General features: G+C 44.8%; 1 protein-coding gene across 1 annotated transcript; it reads right to left on the reverse strand.

Moving 5' to 3' along the window:
* Positions 1-731: 731 nt before the first annotated feature.
* On the reverse strand, positions 732-24177 carry LOC123747001 (BAI1-associated protein 3). Its single transcript, XM_045728927.2, has 14 exons — positions 24033-24177; positions 20839-20893; positions 16857-16895; positions 13949-14091; positions 13502-13676; positions 9382-9498; positions 8770-8934; positions 8391-8534; positions 6204-6419; positions 5149-5286; positions 4631-4808; positions 4149-4272; positions 2901-3109; positions 732-2265 (listed from the first exon to the last, which is right to left on the reverse strand). Exons 4-14 carry the CDS (start codon positions 14056-14058, stop codon positions 2168-2170), a joined length of 1674 nt encoding a protein of 557 aa, XP_045584883.2. The 5' UTR covers positions 14059-14091; positions 16857-16895; positions 20839-20893; positions 24033-24177; the 3' UTR covers positions 732-2167.
* Between the last annotated feature and the right edge of the window lie 215 nt (positions 24178-24392).

The raw sequence follows: 24392 nt of genomic DNA on the forward strand, positions 1-24392 counted from the left end.
CACGGTGCTCGTACCTCACACGAACGCAACAAGACTTAGCAGACAACCACAACTTTGTGGCTTTAGTCTCGACCTCACGCGAGCATTTTGCTGTCGTGTCGAACTACATTCCTCGGGTTAAAAGGTGTCAACCGCCGAGAGTACTATGTACACAGCGCAGGATCCGGGCTAGTGAGTGGCTGGGGGATGCAAGTACTGGACAGTTGGTGCCCGAGGTAGTCTTGTCAGGGCGTCGCCAATACCTAGTTATGTGAGCTAGGCTTAAATTTCCACTGCTTTCTGAACTTAAGGCTTAAACTGAACTTATGGCTCTCCACTGGCTTAAATTTACACTTGTTTTGAATATATAGAATCACCACATGAAACATTTACAGCTTCCAATCCCAGCAATATTTACACACACACAGTTTTAGATTAATAGATTAATGCTTCGTTATAAGTTGTAAAAAATGTTGTGATTCGAAGCTTCGTAGAGGTTACATATGAACACACTATATAATTTGGGAGAAAGGCCTAATATTTTGTAACGATGCCTTAAGCAGATTCAAAAGCAAGAGTAAATCCCTGACAAGAAGCATCTGCTCGGGAGGGAAACTCTCCAGGACTTTGCTTGTCAGCACCCGAGTGTCGCGTCTTGGCGCTTCCCTCTGGAGAGACCAGGAGGGTTGATACTTAATCTATTACACACTTACACAGAATGAAAATAATTCTTGGTCATGGAAATATAAATATTCAACTTTAACCTTACATTTTCGTATCTCATGAATAAGATGGAACTAATACTTTGCTAGAAAATACAAATGTGTCAGAAGTGAAATGCCAGCAACTCTTTACACACTGCTTGAGGTGATAGTATACTACACTATATACCTATATAAACTACCATTAGGAAGTTATATTCATAAAGACAAACTTGAGCCCGTACACTAATCACGTACTCGGAAGTGCTCACTCAAACATAGATACAATTATTGTGGTACATAATATTACTATTGAATTTAGAATATTTGAATGGGTCACTGAAGACGTACAGACCCGCCCAATATTGCTTGAAGGAGCTAGAGAGTTGCATAAACCTACATGCTACAAGATCAAATACTGAATGGTGAGCCTGATTTTAGGTTTTACTATTTTGAGCCAGGGAGAGTATGTAAGCATGAGTGAATATTGGTCGAGGGCCTCCTGGGAGCAGATCTCGTGAGTGTGTCGCAAGGCTCTACATTCTCCTTTACCGAAGCTGTCTCTTTGAAAATATTTAATATTCGCTTTTAGTCGGCTGTACATGACGAGCTTCAATTTACAGTCCTTTTCATTCTCTAATCTCTTGATAAAATGTATAAACTACAACTCTAAAGACCTTAAGAACTATTGGAAACATGTGATTACACGATTCTTGTAATTACAGTGTTGATGAGGACTCTGGTAGCAAAATATGCGAAATACGCACATGTATTAGACTTCAAAAAAGGCTACGTTATCACCACAGTCTTCAGCATATGCCAAACCCTCTACTTTCGACGACTACAACGAAGTCGGCCACGAAAGAGAGATTAAGAAATTCTCCGAGGCCGCTGATGTCAGTTGTAACGAAAGACTTGAGGGATGTCACGCTGAAGGAATGATGTCCAGAAGTCACGAAGATTAACAGGTAAGTATCAATTGAAGGCCACTAAGGGTAGACGCCAAGGAGTGAATGCCTTGGGCCACTATAGGGAAGCTTGGGTTTCCTATGTCACTGTGGCAATGAAAGACAAAGATAATTAGATAAATAGAGAGAGAGGGAGAGATACTGAAATAAGGAAGAGAACAAGAATGAGAGAGAGAACACGAATAAGACAAAAGAGAGAGGTTCCAGGGCCCCACAAAAGACATAGGAAGGTACAGCCGAGGACTGTGTGTGTCGGCTAACTCATTTAGTCGAGTGTCTCTGCGAGTCGACCAGAAGACATCGTCGAGCGTCCTTCTGCTTCTTGGTCGACCAGGAAGTTAGGTCGTGTGTGGTATTGACTGCTGTTCAACCAGATAGCATGAGACAAACAGAAGACACGGTCGATCTAACTTCTGGCCGTGGGTCGACCAGACGAAAATGTTTTCCCTGGCCGTAGGATGTCCTAGGGAACAATGTCGAGTCTGCCTACAGGTCGACTAAGAGAGAGGGTCGCATGTCCTAGGAGAGGCGAGCAATTCTCTCTTTCTGCTTCTTGACGAAATCCGTCGCCATCTTCTCGTTGGTCCTCGTCTCGAGCACCTTAAGGATGATGTTGTCTATCAAGAAGAGACGAGCAACATATAAGTGTACAACCATGAAAGATTCTGAGTTAATTCGAAAATCTCGTTTGTAAGAGTTTACCAAACACTTCTGAGAAATGTTTTGCTTATTCAAGCATTCATTTATTATTCATATATCATCAGTTCATTTTCCACTTTGGTGAAGTAGGAAGTATAACGAGTAACGTGGAGAAGATATTGAGGCTGTAAGGTGGGATCGAACCTGCGTCATTGAACTCTCCAGGCAGACACATTACCGATTGAGCCACGATGGTCTTAAACTATTATTATCAGAAGTACTTCATGACTGACTTGGAGTTTAGAAATTAGTCGGGTAGTACTTTTGGTTGAGATAGTTCAAGCTCATCATAGTCCACTGTGCCTCGGGTGCCCAAGGGTGCAGGTTCAATCCCATTGCATGACTTCAATATTTTATCAAAGGTACATCATATCCTTGTGATATTATTATACATCAAGTAACGTTTAAAGTAACACATTCACAGAAAGAGTGAAGAATTTTATTTGACTTGTGGTGGTAATTGAAACAAATAACTACAAAGTGCTGGGATACGTAACTCTCCTGTTTTAATACATTTTAAGACCAACGAACTTTCGCTGGCCGAGGAACAGACCTGGATCCTTCTGGAACATGAGGTTGAGTTCGATGGGCTTGAGTCCGTGGAAGTTGTCGACGGAGGCTGAGGAGGGGACGACGCCGGGGATGGTGTTGAGGGAGAGGAACGCCTCCCCGCCGAAGTCATTGCAGGTGATGACGTCATGGTCCATCACCGTAAAGAGGATCATGGCGCCTTCTGATTGGCAGCTCTCCAGTGTGGCCGGGCTGCAACACAAGAGCTCTACTAGAGCATTGCTTGTGGGCACAAGAGCTCTATAACATCACCTCATGTGCAGCAAAGCTCTGAGCACATCTACAAGCTCACTTTAAACACGACTATTAGTTGGGTATTTGCAGGTCACGCGTTTCAAAGCAAGACACGGGTCTAAGAGCTTTCAGAAAAGTAATGTTGCATAAAACTTACCTGTAGATTAACTTAGTTTAAATATATTCAAATATTCAATATATTCAAAATATATATCAAATATATTCGGAAAATATTCTGTTATATATATTTATACATATCATATACAATTTATATTAATATAGAATATTAAATGCAATAAGTTATAGGACGCCCAATTAACACGTATCAAATGCCAAAATAGACATGTCACAAATTAGCGGAAGCTGTCACGCCTGGCCAGTGACAGTAACATGGCCGGGGCCGTATTGTCCCCAAGCAGACGCCTGGCCAGTGACAGTAACATGGCCGGGGCCGTATTGTCACCAAGCAGAAACAAAACATTCGTCACCCAAACAGAGTTCAACATTTTATAAATCACAATGATTTAAATTGTTTTAATTATATAGGGGAGTGTATTAGTTTAAGGATTATTTACAAAGCCATAGTGTGCATCGGACACTTTGTGAGTAGACTTTTATTTTTAGGCACCAAATGCCCGTGGTACCTGATGCCCGTGGTACCTGATGCCCGTGGTACCTGATGCCCGTGGTACCTGATGCCCGTGGTACCTGATGCCCGTGGTACCTGATGCCCGTGGTACCTGATGCCCGTGGTACCTGATGCCCGTGGTACCTGATGCCCGTGGTACCTGATACCCGTGGTACCTGATACCCGTGGTACCTGATGCCCGTGGTACCTGATACCCGTGGTACCTGATGCCCGTGGTACCTGATGCCCGTGGTACCTGATGTCCGTGGTACCTGATGCCCGTGGTACCTGATGCCCGTGGTACCAGCTGCTAGAGACATGTATTTACCCACACAGGTTGGGAGATAAACAGGAGAAGGGTCTACGTACAACTCAAAGCACTCGTCGAAGAGCGGGTGAAGGGTCTTCTTGTGGACGTTGGTCTGTTGAGGCACCGAACCGGGAAAGAGTCGGCGAGGCAGCATCTCAATTACAACGAAGGGGTCGCTGAAGCCTGGCGCGAGAATGCAGGGAAACATGTGTTAATGATACAGACCACATTATCTATGATAATTTGCCATGAAAACAAACGTAGGGTGATACATACTCTGATTCTGTATCGTGCTTCAATGGCATCACCAAATATGACCAGCATCACGACCACAACCTCCACCACCACTACAACTAGCACCAGTCTCAACAATGACAAATCAGTACCACTGCTAACACCCTCTGTTAGTACCACCACAATCACCATAATTAGTAAAATACTTCAAATTTGATTATGACCGACACTTTTGACGTCCCATGTCTTGCCACGTAGTTCCACGTACCACTAAGAACAAGAACCACAACTACCACCTCTCACGTACCATTAGGATCAAGAGGGATGAGGTTCCTGGCCTGGAGGACCTCGACGCAGAGAGAGTCGTGGTTAAAGTACACCCGGACGAAGAGGGAACCGTATTCTTGAAGTTCAGTTCTCTCTTGCACCACAAGACGCTCCAGGTGGTACGCTTCTATCAGCGCTTCTGTCGTCGTCTTGTGCAGCTGTAGGGGAGGGTTGAGGAGGTTTACAGAGAAACAAAGAGGGGAAATCATCTGAGAAATTTCTCCCGCATGAGGAGGGGAACGGTTCTTCAGGTGACCCGGGGTGGATATGTTTTTCTTAAAAAATGCAATGTATTTGGAAATATTTGTACTGAGAGATTGTACATGGAGGATATACATATGAATCATCGCGAGTGTCATACATAATGGGAATTATCACTGAATGCTCAGTTTTGTATTACCAATGCTTCCAGACTAAGCTGTAGCATACACAATTTTTTTTAGCCAATAAATAGTATTTTATACTGATCATTAGAGCCATGGAGGGCGAGCCACCCACCCTGAGCTGTCTCTCTAGGGCGATGTACTCTGGCCCCATCAGTGTGTTGGCGTCCAGGCCTCTCCCGTGGGCGTGGAAGAAGGTTCGCAGCAGATCCAGAGCTTCGTAGAGCCTCACAAAGAACGCCTCCTGCTTCTCCTGTCGGGTGAAGAGCGAGACAGCAAGCTGGGTTAGGACTCCAAGTATAAGACAAACAAATACTCTACAACTTGACGGTCATATATTTTTCTTCAATAAAGGAAAGTTTTTAGACTAGCAGTGGTTCTAGCGCTGTAAATAAAATATAATGGAGTGTGTCTTGTCTGAATGTTGACAGGCTGGTCGTGTAGCGTTGTTTCCTCATTGTTTTGCACGTCATGCTCTTGTTCGCATCAAATAAGAAAAGCAAGTTACAATGTACACTGACAGGTCTTGGTCACCTATTTGTGTACAGCGACGCGCCAGGCCTGGATTCTGATATATATTTTGTACATACTTGGATACATCTACATTTATGCAGCTTTGCCTAAACTTTATGAAGGGTTACATCGTGTGTGTGTCAAGAGCCAGCCATGTGATGCTAAACAGCCTCTATCTCGCAGGATGGTTAGTTATACAGGGCCATGTGATCAGTAGCCAACACTAGCTTTGGATGCATTATGAGTATATCATCAAGAACACGAGAGTGATAAAGTGGCATTGATACTAAAAAGTCTCTGATTACGAAGAATGAACATACTTCAGGGACCAATGGGAAGTTTTGATTCTGCGGACAAGGGCTGCCAATGTAGGACGAGGACTGTCAACACTGAACAGTGACTACCGACATAGGACAACGGCTGCCAATGTAGTACAAGATGACGCGTTGGTCGGCAAGAGTGTAACAAAGTATACAGAAGACACGCCAGACCCACACACATTGACGGGCGATATATTCCTCCCTCTGCATTTCTCATCACACCATTTAAATTAACCACGAACATGCATTCCTCCGTGTCTAAATGCGCTATTCATCACCCACCACTGCCACTACGCTTCCTGGCAGACAGAAGTGGAGGACTTAAAGCAGCACCCACCTCGGAGTCCTTGCCGATCTGGTCGTGCAGGGCGTTGAGGACGGCAAGCCACAAGAGGTGGAGCAAGCGGTCGAGGTTGTTCTTGAGGAGTGCTGCCGAGTAGGTGGAGAGGGAGGCGTAGAGCCGCTCCAGCAGGGGTCTCACCGCCTCCTCTGCCGGCAGGGAGTCTGGGGACCACGCCAGGTGGAACACATCCTTCTGTAGCTCCGCCCGCAGCTGCAGCAACCAGGAAGAGGGATAGGAGTCAGGCGCAGATCCTCATATTCACGCTCTCTCTCCTTCTATCAAGCTCTCCCTCCCTCTATCAAACTCTCCCTCACGCTCCTAACTGTCTGTTGTCTTCCGAAAGGCATTGCACATTAATCACTTGGCAACACTCACAGGAAATAGCCACTGGGCTTACCAGCTTCTGGCTGTTTGTCAGAAAATCTCACACTCGACACACAAAAGCTCTACTACCTTTTATTTAGAAGCAAACCATCGAACCAAACATTTCTGTACACTGATAACGGACTCTGGGATACTCTCAGAAATGAGTTATTATGTCCATTACTTGGTCCCCCTCTCATTATATTCCTCACTTATATATTACCTCATATACTCTTCTTAATTGTGTATTGGTTTCCACCACCAATACCTCAATCCACTCTACCATTCCTTGTACACTGTATCACCCTACTGTACCATTCCCTGTACACTGTATTACTCTACTGTACCATTCCCTGCATACTGTATCACTACTGTACTACATGTACAAGGAATACATGTTCCCTGTACATGTATTCTATAGTATTTCCCTCCTCGCCCTTCTCCTACTCTCCATAACAGGCAATAACTGCAGTGTAAACAACATATTCCTTGTAACTTGTTGAGGCTTAGTCCACTCTTTATTATCATCTCTGTTGCTCCACTCCCACCTTCACTGACCTGTGTCTCCCCCCCCCCCACATTTACTGACCAGGTCAGCCTATAAGGTTTGATATTTATTAACCAAAAATATATGATATAAAACATTTGGTAATAAATTTAAAATATAATCTTAACTAGAGGTCATTGCAAATATATGTTTTAAGCATAAATATTCAACATAGGTGCGTGTATGCAGTGGTAACATTACAAACCCTAAATGGCGGATTTAATAAGTTGTCCCCTGAGGGGACATGGAAGAGAGGGGGGGGGGAGGGGGTTTCAGTTGTGTTCTCAGATTGCCAATTCCCCTTCGCTCCCAATTATATTTTCCCCCTTCCCTTCGGAGCAGTTTTATTCAGTTTCCCTTTGACGCGTCTTCGATGAGGTTGGCGTATTTTATGGTGCGTTAAAAAGGTGTCTCGTCTGAATAGGTGGACGTTCCCCTTTGTCACGTTAGCTCTGGAGGCGGTTTTGGTGAAGGTGGGTTGTCTTCTCTCCTCCGCCACCATCTCTTGGCTTCTCTAACTCCCTCTCACTTCTACTGCCTCATCTCCCTCACCTCACAGTCCCTCACTAAAATTCCTTTTTTTCCGCGCCCTATCATCCTTTGTCGCTTATTCTATTTTCTTGGTTCGTTCCCTCCCTTCTAACGTCCGTATTTCTCTTATTGGAATTTATATCAGAGTTGCAATATTATTTTCGTGTTTACTGTTGAAATATTACCAAGGTTTCTCTCGTTTATGATTGCATACCCTAACACTCACCCAGTTACTGGGTGACGTCTCTGTGTTTGAATTATATTCACTCTGGTAGGTCTAAGAGCAACGCTCAGCCGGCTATCCGTCCCCCCTTTTACACAGTCTTCTCGCACCCTTACTGTAGGCACTCATTCCTCTCTTCCACCTCTCTATTTCAAATTCTCTCACTATATACGCAATATATGTATATATATATACATATATTTTATTATATACATATATAATATATGTATATATATATATATATATATATATATATATATATATATATATATATATATATATATATATATATATATATATAATAATAATAATAATAATAATTGTTTACCGTTCTGTTTTATTGGTCTTTTTCACGTTATTTGACTTTTTTAATTTAAAAGTAATTACTGTAATCATCTCTTTGTATCTTTTCCACCCTTGTCACCTCTCCTGTACACACTTGCCACCCCCCCCATCCACACACGTAGCCACCCCAGCTCCAAACACCGTGAACACCTCCCCCCTCCCCTGAACACACCTTCTCAGCCACCGGGGACATGGAGTCTGCGATCTTTGAGTCGAGGTTGTGGAGGGCGGCGAGGAGGAGGCTGTTGACGTGGTCCGTGTAGGTGGTGCCGTTGCGGGGATCCTGAGCGTCCAAAATTTGCGTCAGCTGCTCGATCTGAAACACAGGAAGCCCGCGTTCAATTCATCACCCAACATAGGATAATTGAGCGCTTTCGTGAATCATCACATTCATCACAACACCCCACACCTGAGTAGATTAAGAAATCCAAATATAATATCGAATAATAGAAATGGCGTGATTGAGGATAGGCCATCCCTTAATTCATGGAATATCAGAGCCAAATTAATGTCGGGATGGGCTTGCGAGAGCGAGAAGGCGAAAGACTGACCTGAAGTTCCTCCTGCAGGAGCGTGAGGGAGTTGCGGACGTGTTCCATGTTGTTGACGGTGATGCAGAGCTGTTGCGCCCGCTCCTGCTCCGCCGAGTCTGTGGCCAGGGTGTGGAGGCGCTGCTGCAGCAGGTGTACGTAGTAGTCTGCCGAGCCTGACATTGTCTGCCGGCACACTTTGGTTCTCAGCTCCACACACTTTGGTTCTCAGCTCCACACACTTTGGTTCTCAGCTCCACGCACTTGCTCTCAGCTCCACACACTTTTGTTCTCAGTTCCACACACTTGCTCTCAGCTCCACACACTCTTCCTCTCGGCTCGACACATTCTTGCTCTCAGCTCGACATACACACCTTCTCTTACAGCTCGACACATTTATCTCAGTTATAGCTGGACACTATAGTGTCTAGTCTCATCACTCTCATAGCTAGACACACATAAATATACAAATAAACTTTAAAAAACAATAATAAGCCTTAATTTTAAATACATTTAAATGATGGACTGAATAAAGGAACGCTTTAAGAAATCCATTTCGAGTACATATGAATATTTAATTAACCAGAAATATCAGCAGGTATCATCACCAGGACTTTGTGGCGTTGAACCGACCTCGATCATCTTGACGACGAGGGAGTAGGAGGAGCACGGGTCGGGCCAGGCTAGGTGTCTCCAGAAGGTCTTGACGTGGTAGAAACACGACGTGGTGTCCACGGCCGACGTGGTGTACTGTGGAGGTAAGGAGAAGAACATTTACATGTGATGCAATGGGGTCAATACACACCCGCCTATGTTGGTGATTTCCCTCTCACCAGTTAGCCTGCAAAGTTGGGTGAGAACCTCTGCCCCCGTGATGTAAAGCCGAGTGCTGTACCACTGTACCATCACGCTACAAGAGCATGGGAGAGTCTTTTGGAACTCATTCAACCCCATCCCCGAGTGCATTCGGGTTATGTGGTCAACTATTTCATCTGGTCCAGGTTTAAGTCACAGAACATGAAATATCAAATGATAAACCTGATTGGTACACAGGCTTCACTTTAAATACAGTGATATTTAAAGTGAGGCCTGTGTACCAATCAGGTTTATCATATATATATATATATATATATATATATATATATATATATATATATATATATATATATATATATATATATATATATGTCGTACCTAGTAGCCAGAACGCACTTCTCAGCCTACTATGCAAGGCCCGATTTTGCTAATAAGCCAAGTTTTCCTGAATAAATATATTTTCTCTAATTTTTTTCTTATGAAATGATAAAGCTATCCATTTCATTATGTATGAAGTCAATTTTTTTTTATTGGAGTTAAAATTAACGTAGATATATGACCGAACCTAACCAACCCTACCTAACCTAACCTAACCTATCTTTATAGGTTAGGTTAGGTTAGGTAGCCGAAAACGTTAGGTTAGGTTAGGTTAGGTAGGTTAGGTAGTCGAAAAAACATTAATTCGTGAAAACTTGGCTTATTAGGCAAATCGGGCCTTGCATAGTAGGCTGAGAAGTGCGTTCTGGCTACTAGGTACGACATATATATATATATATATATATATATATATATATATATATATATATATATATATATATATATATATATATATATATGTCGTACCTAGTAGCCATAACTCACTTTTTGGCCTACTATGCAAGGCCCGATTTGCCTAATAAGCCAAGTTTTCCTGAATTAATATATTTTTTCTAATTTTTTTCTTATGAAATGATAAAGCTACCCATTTCATTATGTATGAGGTCAATTTTTTTTTATTGGAGTTAAAATTAACGTAGATATATGACCGAACCTAACCAACCCTACCTAACCCAACCTAACCTATCTTTATCGGTTAGGTTTGGTTAGGTAGCCGAAAAAGTTAGGTTAGGTTAGGTTAGGTAGGTTAGGTAGTCGAAAAACAATTAGTTCATGAAAACTTGGCTTATTAGGCAAATCGGGCCTTGCATAGTAGGCTGAGAAGTGCGTTCTGGCTACTAGGTACGACATATATATATATATATATATATATATATATATATATATATATATATATATATATATATATATATATATATATATATATATATATATATATATATATATATATATATATATGTCGTACCTAGTAGCCAGAACGCACTTCTCAGCCTACTATGCAAGGCCCAATTTGCCTAATAAGCCAAGTTTTCATGAATTAGTCGTTTTTCGACTACCTAACCTAACCTAACTAAACTTTTTCGGCTACCTAACCCAACTTAACCTATAAAGATAGGTTAGGTTAGGTTAGGTAGGGTTGGTTAGGTTCGGTCATATATCTACGTTAATTTTAACTCCAATAAAAAAAAAATTACCTCATACATAATGAAATGGGTAGCTTTATCATTTCATAAGAAAAAAATTAGAGAAAATATATTAATTCAGGAAAACTTGGCTTATTAGGCAAATCGGGCCTTGCATAGTAGGCTGAGAAGTGCGTTCTGGCTACTAGGTACGACACACACACACATATATATATATATATATATATATATATATATATATATATATATGTCGTACCTAGTAGCCAGAACTCACTTCTATGCCTACTATGCAAGGCCAGATTTGCCTAATAAGCCAAGTTTTCATGATTTATTTGTTTTTCGTCTACCTAACCTACCTAACCTAACCTAACCTAACTTTTTCGGCTACCTAACCAAACCTAACCTATAAAGATAGGTTAGGTTAGGTTAGGTAGGGTTGGTTAGGTTCGGTCATATATCTACGTTAATTTTAACTCCAATAAAAAAAATGACCTCATTCGTAATGTAATGGGTAGCTTTATCATTTCATAAGAAAAAAGTTAGAGAAAATATATTAATTCAGGAAAACTTGGCTTATTAGGCAAATCAGGCCTTGCATAGTAGGCCGAGAAGTGCGTTCTGGCTATTAGGTACGACATATATATATATATATATATATATATATATATATATATATATATATATATATATATATATATATATATATATATATATATGTATATATATATAATATAATAAAAATAATTATAATGTAATATATAATATGTAAGATATATAATGCTGTTTATATTTTTGTAATTTGTTTTGCATCATGCTAATTAGTCTAACAAACTAAACGTGAGAAAACTAATGGAGCAAAATGTAGTTGGAAAAACCATTGAAGGTACAGCAAAATGGAGTTACAAGACGACCCCACCTAGGTACAAGGACCCATAGTTGTGAAGGGGACCAGTAGACCCCACCTGTCTACAAGGCCCCATAGTTGTGAAGGGGACCAGTAGACCCCACCTGTCTACAAGGACCATAGTTGTGAAGGGGACCAGTAGACCCCACCTGTCTACAAGGACCCATAGTTGTGAAGGGGACCAGTAGACCCCACCTGTCTACAAGGCCCCATAGTTGTGAAGGGGACCAGTAGACCCCCCTGTCTACAAGGACCATAGTTGTGAAGGGGACCAGTAGACCCCACCTGTCTACAAGGACCCATAGTTGTGAAGGGGACCAGTAGACCCCACCTGTCTACAAGGACCATAGTTGTGAAGGGGACCAGTAGACCCCACCTGTCTACAAGGACCATAGTTGTGAAGGGGACCAGTAGACCCCACCTGTCTACAAGGAACATAGTTGTGAAGGGGACCAGTAGACCCCACCTGTCTACAAGGACCATAGTTGTGAAGGGGACCAGTAGACCCCACCTGTCTACAAGGACCATAGTTGTGAAGGGGACCAGTAGACCCCACCTGTCTACAAGGCCCCATAGTTGTGAAGGGGACCAGTAGACTCCACCTGTCTACAAGGACCATAGTTGTGAAGGGGACCAGTAGACCCCACCTGTCTACAAGGAACATAGTTGTGAAGGGGACCAGTAGACCCCACCTGTCTACAAGGCCCCATAGTTGTGAAGGGACCAGTAGACCCCACCTGTCTACAAGGACCATAGTTGTGAAGGGGACCAGTAGACTCCACCTGTCTACAAGGACCATAGTTGTGAAGGGGACCAGTAGACCCCACCTGTCTACAAGGAACATAGTTGTGAAGGGGACCAGTAGACCCCACCTGTCTACAAGGCCCCATAGTTGTGAAGGGGACCAGTAGACCCCACCTGTCTACAAGGACCATAGTTGTGAAGGGGACCAGTAGACCCCACCTGTCTACAAGGACCCATAGTTGTGAAGGGGACCAGTAGACCCCACCTGTCTACAAGGACCATAGTTGTGAAGGGGACCAGTAGACCCCACCTGTCTACAAGGACCATAGTTGTGAAGGGGACCAGTAGACCCCACCTGTCTACAAGGAACATAGTTGTGAAGGGGACCAGTAGACCCCACCTGTCTACAAGGCCCCATAGTTGTGAAGGGGACCAGTAGACCCCACCTGTCTACAAGGCCCCATAGTTGTGAAGGGGACCAGTAGACCCCACCTGTCTACAAGGAACATAGTTGTGAAGGGGACCAGTAGACCCCACCTGTCTACAAGGCCCCATAGTTGTGAAGGGGACCAGTAGACCCCACCTGTCTACAAGGCCCCATAGTTGTGAAGGGGACCAGTAGACCCCACCTGTCTACAAGGAACATAGTTGTGAAGGGGACCAGTAGACCCCACCTGTCTACAAGGAACATAGTTGTGAAGGGGACCAGTAGACCCCACCTGTCTACAAGGCCCCATAGCTATGAAGGGGACCAAGCAATAGACGTCACCTGGACGGGTTCTCCGGTGTTGGCGACACGGTCGGTGAGAATAGCGGTGCGTATGCGACAGAGGACGCGGTAGGCGGTGACGTCGACCCACCGGCTGACGGAAGGCAGGAAGTGTCGCCACACCGTCCCCAGCACCAGGGCACGACGATCTGACGCCGCCACCTGCTCCTGGAACCTGCAAGGTAATATTGAGCCAGTAGACGGCGAGGCGACTCGCTTGGTGGCATGGACCAAGGTGACACTAATAGTCAGGATAGATAAATCATTTGTTGATGGGCGGAAACAAAATAAAAAATGAGAACATTGTGCAAGAATAACATAAGATGGATGAAATGGGCAGGAGTGGTGATAGTATGATGCCAAAGGCACGGAGGATGGACAAGGTCACGGTGAATTGACAAGAGTCACGAGGAATAAGCCAGAGGAGCCAGGCTCCTACACACACACCTGGAGAACTCTGCGAGAGCGAGGTAGAGGAGGAAGGGGCTGGTGGAGCAGTGAGGGTAGTAGTGTGGCGTCTCTTTGCTGAGCTCCAGGTCTCGCAGCAACCCACACATCTGCCACACCTCGTTCTCTATATCCTCGTCCACCTGCGGGTCACCAGGGGGTCAGGTAAGGGCTCTCCTTTGTGCTGGAATCATGAGAATCCTCGAGGAAGGTCTGATTAAGAGAGCAATTCGTGATAGAATGTCCTCCAACACCTGGTCAATAGACTGTAAGGTCATAATTGTGGGGTTGGTATACATGAACATCATTTATACCAACCTACATTATCCAGGTAATTATAATCTACTCTATTATAGAATTACGTGTCTACATTTATACATGTATGTATGGACCACGGGCACCCATAATAGTTAGATTGGAAGCTACACCTCGTAGCCCAGGCAACCTACACCTCGTAGCCCAGCAACCTACACCTCGTAGCCCAGGCAACCTACACCTCGTAGCCCAGCAACCTACACCTCGTAGCCCAGCAACCTACACCTCGTAACCCAGCAACCTACACCTCGTAGCCCAGCAACCTACACCTCGTAGGCCAGCAACCTACACCTCGTAGCTCAGCAACCTACACCTCGTAGCCCAGCAACCTACACCTCGTAGCCCAGCAACCTATTCCTTGTAGCCCAGCAACCTACACCTCGTAGCCCAGCAACCTACACCTCGTAGCCCAGCAACCTATTCCTTGTAGCCCAGCAACCTACACCTCGTAGCTCAGCAACCTACACCTCGTAGCCCAGCAACCTATTCCTTGTAGCTCAGCAACCTACACCTCGTAGCCCAGCAACCTACACCTCGTAGCCCAGCAACCTACACCTCGTAGCCCAGGCAACATACACCTCGTAGCCCAGCAACCTACACCTTGTAGCCCAGCAACCTACACCTTGTAGCCCAGCAACCTACACCTCGTAGCCCAGCAACCTACACCTTGTAGCCCAGTTAATCTACACCTCGTAGCCCAGTAACTTACACCTCGTAGCCCAGCATCCTACCCCTCGTAGCCCAGCAACCTACACCTCGTAGCCCAGCAACCTACACCTCGTAGCCAGCAACCTATTCCTTGTAGCCCAGCAACCTACACCTCGTAGCTCAGCAACCTACACCTCGTAGCCCAGCAACCTATTCCTTGTAGCTCAGCAACCTACACCTCGTAGCCCAGCAACCTACACCTCGTAGCCCAGCAACCTACACCTCGTAGCCCAGGCAACCTACACCTCGTAGCCCAGCAACCTACACCTTGTAGCCCAACAATCTACACCTTGTAGCCCAGCAACCTACACCTCGTAGCTCAGCAACCTACACCTCGTAGCCCAGCAACCTATTCCTTGTAGCTCAGCAACCTACACCTCGTAGCCCAGCAACCTACACCTCGTAGCCCAGCAACCTACACCTCGTAGCCCAGGCAACCTACACCTCGTAGCCCAGCAACCTACACCTTGTAGCCCAGCAACCTACACCTTGTAGCCCAGCAACCTACACCTCGTAGCCCAGCAACCTACACCTCGTAGCCCAGCAACCTTCACCTCGTAGCCCAGGCAACCTACACCTCGTAGCCCAGCAACCTACACCTCGTAGCCCAGCATCCTACCCCTCGTAGCCCAGCAACCTACACCTCGTAGCCCAGCATCCTACCCCTCGTAGCCCAGCATCCTACCCCTCGTTGCCCAGCAACCTACACCTCGTAGCCCAGCAACCTACACCTCGTAGCCCAGCAACCTACACCTCGTAGCCCAGCAACCTACACCTCGTAGCCCAGCAACCTACACCTCGTAGCCCAGTCAACCTACACCTTGTAGCCCAGCAACCTACACCTTGTAGCCCAGTCAACCTACACCTTGTAGCCCAGTCAACCTACACCTTGCCGGGAAGCAGCTAAAGTGACAACCTATGACTAAAAACGTCCCCACGTTCAAGTTGTGGTGAAGCTGAGGGTCAGTGATCAGAGCATATGACCATGCGCATGCAAAAGTTGCCACTTGCGTATATTTCAACCACCTGGCGAGTCAGGGAGGCGAACTCTCGCCCTAAGAGTACCTACCCTTTCAGGCCTTCCCGGATCTTAAAGATAAATGCCTACCACCGTCATCCTTCTTATAGGCTCCTTGGAGCAGTTGTTAGAGCGTTTGCTTGGCACTTTCTGGGGCCCAGTTCGATTCCCTAACACCTAACTATGCTCTGAGTGCCAACAATATTCACTTTATATACTATTAATTTTGCAAAAAGCACGGAAACATAACTCAAAAGCGAACCTTAAACATAAACATTCTTAGGCCTAGTATAACACACGTAATGTGCTTTACATTATATTTTAGGTCTAATACACACATTTTAGCCCTAAAATAGGGTATTTGACCCCTAGAATTGCTTAGAGAGGTAAGGTTAGGTTAAATTATTGAGTATTTTATTTGTAGAATTCCATTTGGGCTAATTACGCAATAAAAAAAACAGTGATTTTTGGAGGGTCAAGCAGTCCATATTTGTACGTTTGAGTAAATAGTTGCTATAAGTACTGTCGTTTTTGGTGGATGGGTTGGTGACGTGCCCATCGTCCACTGCGCCCAGCCAGGTGTAAATAATACGCTGCAGGTGTATATAGTGACTGCTAGTGTAAATAATTAGTAGCTAGGTGTAAATAAGTTACCAATTGTAAGTAATAAGTTGCGAATTGTAAGTAATTAGTTGCCAGTTGTTACCTTGCGATGATTTCGGGGCTTAGCGTCCCCGCGGCCTCCTCAGGTGTTACCAGGTGTAAATAATTAGCTCCCAGAAGTAAATTACTAGTTGTCAGAAGTAATTAGTTGTCAGGGATAAATAACTAGACACCAAAGGGTGGATTGAGCAGCTGGAGACTTACCTGTATTGCAGTCAGCACTTTTAAGGTATCTTCAGATAACTGGAAAACGAAAAAAATATGTATTAGCGAACCCTGCCATGATGTTGCATTAGCGAACCTTACAATGATGTTGCATTAGCGAACCTTACAATGATGTTGCATTAGCGAACCTTACAATGATGTTGCATTAGCGAACCTTACAATGATGTTGCATTAGCGAACCTTACAATGATGTTGCATTAGCGAACCTTACAATGATGTTGCATTAGCGAACCTTACAATGATGTTGCATTAGCGAACCCTGTAATAATATATTAGCGAACCCTGCAATGATATCTTGAGGTTATCTTGAGATGATTTCGGGGCTTTTTAGTGTCCCCGCGGCCCGGTCCTCGACCAGGCCTCCACCCCCAGGAAGCAGCCCGTGACAGCTGGCTAACACCCAGGTACCTATTTTACTGCTAGGTAACAGGGGCATAGGGTGAAAGAAACTCTGCCCATTGTTTCTCGCCGGCGCCTGGGATCGAACCCAGGACCACTGGATCACAAACCCAGCGTGCTGTCCGCTCGGCCGACCGGCGCCCCGCCGGTCATTATGTCATGATGTTGTATTAACGATCTCTGCAACGTAACTGCAACTTACATTCCAGGGTTCTACGTTGCATTAGCGAGCCCCTGACTGGTATTGCACTAGTGAGCCCCTGACTGGTATTGCACTAGTGAGCCCCTGACTGGTATTGCACTAGCGAGCCCCTGACTGGTATTGCACTAGTGAGCCCCTGACTGGTATTGCACTAGTGAGCCCCTGACTGGTATTGCACTAGCGAGCCCCTGACTGGTATTGCACTAGTGAGCCCCTGACTGGTATTGCACTAGTGAGCCCCTGACTGGTATTGCACTAGCGAGCCCCTGACTGGTATTGCACTAGTGAGCCCCTGACTGGTATTGCACTAGCGAGCCCCTGACTGGTATTGCACTAGTGAGCCCCTGACTGGTATTGCACTAGTGAGCCCCTGACTGGTATTGCACTAGTGAGCCCCTGACTGGTATTGCACTAGCGAGCCCCTGACTGGTATTGCACTAGCGAGCCCCTGACTGGTATTGCACTAGTGAGCCCCTGACTGGTATTGCACTAGCGAGCCCCTGACTGGTATTGCACTAGTGAGCCCCTGACTGGTATTGCACTAGTGAGCCCCTGACTGGTATTGCACTAGCGAGCCCCTGACTGGTATTGCACTAGTGAGCCCCTGACTGGTATTGCACTAGTGAGCCCCTGACTGGTATTGCACTAGCGAGCCCCTGACTGGTATTGCACTAGCGAGCCCCTGACTGGTATTGCACTAGCGAGCCCCTGACTGGTATTGCACTAGTGAGCCCCTGACTGGTATTGCACTAGCGAGCCCCTGACTGGTATTGCACTAGTGAGCCCCTGACTGGTATTGCACTAGCGAGCCCCTGACTGGTATTGCACTAGTGAGCCCCTGACTGGTATTGCACTAGTGAGCCCCTGACTGGTATTGCACTAGCGAGCCCCTGACTGGTATTGCACTAGCGAGCCCCTGACTGGTATTGCACTAGCGAGCCCCTGACTGGTATTGCACTAGTGAGCCCCTGACTGGTATTGCACTAGCGAGCCCCTGACTGGTATTGCACTAGTGAGCCCCTGACTGGTATTGCACTAGCGAGCCCCTGACTGGTATTGCACTAGTGAGCCCCTGACTGGTATTGCACTAGCGAGCCCCTGACTGGTATTGCACTAGTGAGCCCCTGACTGGTATTGCACTAGCGAGCCCCTGACTGGTATTGCACTAGTGAGCCCCTGACTGGTATTGCACTAGCGAGCCCCTGACTGGTATTGCACTAGTGAGCCCCTGACTGGTATTGCACTAGCGAGCCCCTGACTGGTATTGCACTAGTGAGCCCCTGACTGGTATTGCACTAGTGAGCCCCTGACTGGTATTGCACTAGTGAGCCCCTGACTGGTATTGCACTAGTGAGCCCCTGACTGGTATTGCACTAGCGAGCCCCTGACTGGTATTGCACTAGCGAGCCCCTGACTGGTATTGCACTAGCGAGCCCCTGACTGGTATTGCACTAGTGAGCCCCTGACTGGTATTGCACTAGTGAGCCCCTGAGCCAGCATTTGGTAATCCCTGACTGACGTAGAATTAAACAAATACTGATGATGCCATAGGAAACATGTCATGCCATGTGTATACATGCTAACGCAATATTGATATTGCATTATATATCACTTTATACAGCAACATCATCTAACGGAAGGCACCGTAATCACTTGCTTCTCTTAACGAACAGTGTAATGAGTTTGACTTTATACATTAACGAAAACAATTACATTAGCGAACGTCATAATGCAGCTACCTCAGATTAGAAGCATCTCGTTACCATTAGGTCACTTAATGGAAGATTTAAAAACCATTGCTTAGCAACAACGGAATTACAATGGCATTCTTTCGCTTTGCTGAACGCCTCGTTCGAATTGCATTAGGAGAAGTTTTGATGTCATTATTTCAGATTAGCGAACACTTCGCTGCCACTAGTCCCCATTAACGTAAGTCTAGCTGTCATTATTCCAAATTAACGAACACTCAATCTTAATTTTTTTCCAATTAGCGAACAACATATTGAAAAAATATTTGAGTTTAATTGGCACTTGTTGTGTTGAAGCAACAGGGCAACATGCCAGATCGTGAACCCTCTTTTGGTATATAAATATCTGCTCTACAATATTGAAATTTAATTAGTACACGTGAAGCATATATATATATATATATATATATATATATATATATATATATATATATATATATATATATATACGGAGCAACTAGTCAGGTGCTCTGGGATTATTATTATTATTATTATTATTATTATTGAGGAAATCGGTAGGAGCCGTGAAAAGGGTTCGAACCCTGATCACTGTTCCTACCGATTTTCTCATTGATGCAGTCACGTTAGTGTGATTCCTCTGTATATTATTATTATTATTATTATTAATATTAGTTTTATTATCATCATTATTACTCACAAGGAAATCACAATAGCATGATATATCTATAAGAAAATCATGGGACCCAGAGGGGGGCATTGAACCAGCGTCCGGTGGGCACCCAGGACACTGCCTCAATACCCGTCCTGCTGTTGTTGTTGTTAAAGACCTGCTACCTGGAACAAAGTTCCAAGCAGCACGGACTATGGCGAGCCCGCAGTTCGGTCCGTCCTGCTACAAAATACTTCTCATTAATAATAACAATTATTATTATTATTTTACATTTTAACTAAATGTTTTATTTTATTTTAGAGAGAGAAATTACACTGCGACATTCGCGAATGAAATATCTTAATAACATGTCAGAGAATTCTTGATATTCTGAGGCGACGAGAAAATTGGAGCTCTCGTCTCCTTGAGCAACTCAATGGTAAAGGAATATTGTAAATAGAATAATTAGATAAATTGGAAGACAAGAATTATAATGCTTGTTTATGACTCCAAATTGAAAGTGCTGTTTTAATTTTAGAAGGCAGCATAACGTAAACTAGTGAAGACAGTGTAAACTAGTGAAGACAATACAGTGTAAACTAGTGAAGACAATACAGTGTAAACTAGTGAAGACAATACAGCGTAAACTATTGAAGGCAATACAGTGTAAACTAAAGAAGACAATACAGTGTAAACTAGTGAAGACAATACCGTGTAAACTAATGAAGACAATAAAGTATAACTAATGACAATAATACAATATAAACTAATGAAAACAATACAATATAAACTAATGAAAACAATACAATATAAACTAATGAAGACAACACAGTGTACACCATCGAAGACAATGCCGTGTAAACTAATGTCAATGCACGGCAAAAAAAAAGAAAAAAATGTAAAAAAATCGTAAATGCAAACTAAGCTCCCTAAAAAGAAAACATAAAGGTATAACGCAGCAGTGACAAGTGAGGTGAGACAAGATGGAGAGGAGATACGCACCAGTTTCTCAAAGATTCTGTAGTTGAGTGACACGTAGCTTATCTTCAAGGCCGTTCTGAAACCAGTAAGATCAGGAATCTTCAGTGGGACAGTTGTGGGGTTGGGGATCAACAATATAACAAGGGGTGGGGGGTGGGGAGGGTTATTTTGGGGTAACATCCAGGGGGAGGGGTCTACGTAACTCTTACACCCAGGAGGGGGGGAAGTGGGGGGGGGGGGAAAGGGGGGGAAGGGGGGGGGGAAGGGGGGGGGGAGGGATATGTGAGGAATGGGGAAGATATGGGGATTGGCATGTGGTGAGGTGACGTGGATAGGTAGGGAATGGATGGGAATTAAAAAGTATGTTTTCACCTTGGCTCTTGTGCTGCTTTCATGCTACCATATGGGGGTTGATGCTTCGCTCGTCACACACTAGCTTATACTACTGTGTGTCTTTATGTGGTCTCTGTGGTTTGCTTATCTTTGCTCTCGCTCTCTCTCTCTCTCTCTCTCTCTCTCTCTCTCTCTCTGCTTCCCTGTCCATTACTGTCACCACACCCGTCAACATCACAACCTGAATCACTGTCTTCACTTCTGTCACCACCACCAACACAAATCCTATTACTACTAATTAAAACATTCATCTCCACAGGTTTTTTATCCGTCATCATCTTCACCACCACAGTCACCACCACCACAGCTACCACTGTCACTACCACAGAGTGGTAGGGACCACATGTGATGGGTTGTGGTAGGTGATGCTGCTTGTAAGGGCACCCAGCACTGAGTGCAGCCACAGGACACATTAATTACACACAAGATAAACAATGCCTTACACAGTGCAACAGAGTATGTGAGGTTCGCACAATGAGCCAACAGCCCTTAGAATTAACGTAGGATATCCGTGTCTTCACAGCCAGACTCCTCATCACCGATGAGGAGTCATCAGTGATGAGGAGACTACCTGTGCCTCACACCGACCAAGAATAATTGTCAATATATCGTAGTCGGAATGCTTGTTTATATGGACGATGGGTCACAATAACGTGGCTGATTAAATAATGACCAAACCACAACTCAAGCAACGACCTTTTGGTTGTTGTTGTTATAGATTCAGCTACTCGAAACAAGTTCCAAGTAGCACGGGCTATGGTGAGCCCGTAGTGGACTTACCTGGCACAGGGCGGTGACCTATCGGTCCGTCCTGGACCATTATATCCCTGGAAACACAAACCGAAACTGTCTCTATTTTCTGCTTGTTACAACTTGTAATAAAGTTATTACATCTTGGCTTAACGTCTTTATGACGTATTAGAACGTTGTTACAACTTGCTATATTGGTTGTTATAACTAGTTAGGAGGTGTTAAAACTTGTTCGAACGTTGTTACAACTTGCTATATTGGTTGTTATAACTGGTTAGGAGGTGTTAAAACTTGTTCGAACGTTGTTACAACTTGCTATATTGGTTGTTATAACTGGTTAGGAGGTGTTAAAACTTGTTCGAACGTTGTACCAACGTCGTAGTTTCGGTGTGTGTTTGGCGGGTATTAAGTCGTGTGATAATTTATAATTTATAAGTCGATTAGTTTATATTTCAAGTGCAATGTTGATGGCGTTGTTACTGTAGTGAACCTTATCTTGGGTAGTGAACCTTATCTTGGGTAATTCTGTGACGTCAGCTTAAGTGTAGTATATGTCCGCTCCTGTGCTGAACATGATGCGTTCACTGCGTAGTGAACAGGATTTGTTCACTGCAAATAATCGCCTTCGGAACACGAACTAACAGTGTCCCGTAGCACAGAGGGCTACGTCCTCGGCTCACAATTGACCGTGGCTCAATCCCCAGGCGGGACAAAAACGGTTGGGCATGCTTCCTTTTACCTAATGTCTCTGATCACCTAGCACTAAAATAGGTATCTGAGAGTCAGGTAACCCTTGTAGGTACCGTTAGGTAACCCTTGCATCATGGGAAGATCAGTAATTGGCCTAGCGCAGTCGGTGGAAGGGGGGGGGGGGAACGGAACCTGAGGCCTGTGAAAGCAATTTAAATGAATGAAACTTTATCTGTAAGTATATTTGTAACATGAGTTTATACAGCGTAAGATACAGTGCTTGGCTTTATGAAATCTCGCTCAGTAACATTTGGTTTTCGGAAGGTTCCCACCCCTGGCCGAGGTGAACCTCGATAAGCTTAAGTACAAGCTTCCCGTCCCTGATAATAGGAATTGCTCCAATTCTCCGTCAACTACCGTCACAAGACAGATAATCTTACCCCTGAAAAACATGCAGTGTTGAACGATTACTGTTTTCTATCATTTAATGACGAGAGTTCGTTGATCATTCACTGGTTGTTGCTTAATGATCGATGATCGCTGTAAACACTTGATATAAAGAGACAATTATAAGTAATTTCTCAGTAAATATAGCCGGCGTCACCCAGGCCATTGTGGTGGTATCTCTAAACAGTGTTGCATTGTGATAATGTATTATTGTGGAGGACGGTACATGAATTATCTAATACAAGCTGCGGAGATTTTGATAAACAGATGTCTAGTTACATGCCATGTTTGTTTACGGCTTCGGTTGGCTGGTACGATTTGGCAACCTCGCATGGACTCAACACATGCGAGTCTAACAACCTCGTAACACAGTTAAAGTGCTTGATATATGTTGTTAAATCTTCTACGATGAAGAAACTCTGATGAGTCTTGGAGATATACAAATATACTCCTTTAACGTAAGTGTGTAGCTGAAAAATGGCATTGACTGAAACAAGACTGGATAGATAATTAAGACATACTGGTCGGGAGTCATTAGGCGATCAGTGGCTGAAAAGGCGGGACCCATGAGCTGAAATTCAACCCTGTTAAAATGTTGTTGTTGTTGTTATAGATTCAGCTACTCGGAACAACTTCCAAGTAGCACGGGCTATGGTGAGCCCGTAACTTACCTGGCACAGGAGCGGGACAAGTAGCACGGGCTATGGTGAGCCCGTCACTTACCTGGCACAGGAGCGGGACAAGTAGAACGGGCTATGGTGAGCCCGTCACATACCTGGCACAGGAGCGGGACAAGTAGCACGGGCTATGGTGAGCCCGTAACTTACCTGGCACAGGAGCGGTGCGCCTGTTAAAAAAATAAGCCTATACAAATAGTGAAGCGCGCACAGAGGAGTGTGCGCGCCTGAACATGATGGGTGGTAGGGTGTACGCACGAGGAGAAGGCGTGCTCGTAGTAGTCGAAGCCTGCCTGCAGGTCCAGGGTGAGGTGGAGAGCCAGCCGCGCCAGGGACTCGAGGGCCGCGTCGCCTCCTGTAGATAAACTCGACTCTCTGTGGCGATCGTACCTGTGGGAGTAGACCAGGGGGGGTGAACCTGGGGTGGGGAGGTGAGGGGGGGGGAGAGGAGAGAGGCGCACATTATATGTATTTACGTCATAGGAACTTTACAAGTATATATATTAAGGAAATAGCTGAGTGTGGTTTGTACTTGGATGGGTGACCGTGCCGACGCTTCTCTTCCGGTGCCGACACTCCGTGGTGCTCCGGTGTCTATAATCCTCCACTTGCAGACGT

Source organism: Procambarus clarkii, chromosome 10 (assembly GCF_040958095.1).
Source record: "Procambarus clarkii isolate CNS0578487 chromosome 10, FALCON_Pclarkii_2.0, whole genome shotgun sequence".
Classification (NCBI taxonomy): domain Eukaryota; kingdom Metazoa; phylum Arthropoda; class Malacostraca; order Decapoda; family Cambaridae; genus Procambarus; species Procambarus clarkii.

Coding starts and splice junctions, on each gene's coding strand:
- LOC123747001 (XM_045728927.2), bottom strand. CDS start 14,058: ATGTGTGGGTTGCTGCGAGACCTGGAGCTCAGCAAAGAGACGCCACAC. Junction 13,677..13,948: donor GCTCTCGCAGAGTTCTCCAG/GTGTGTGTGTAG, acceptor ATTACCTTGCAG/GTTCCAGGAGCAGGTGGCGG. Junction 9,499..13,501: donor ACACCGGAGAACCCGTCCAG/GTGACGTCTATT, acceptor TTACCTCCACAG/TACACCACGTCGGCCGTGGA.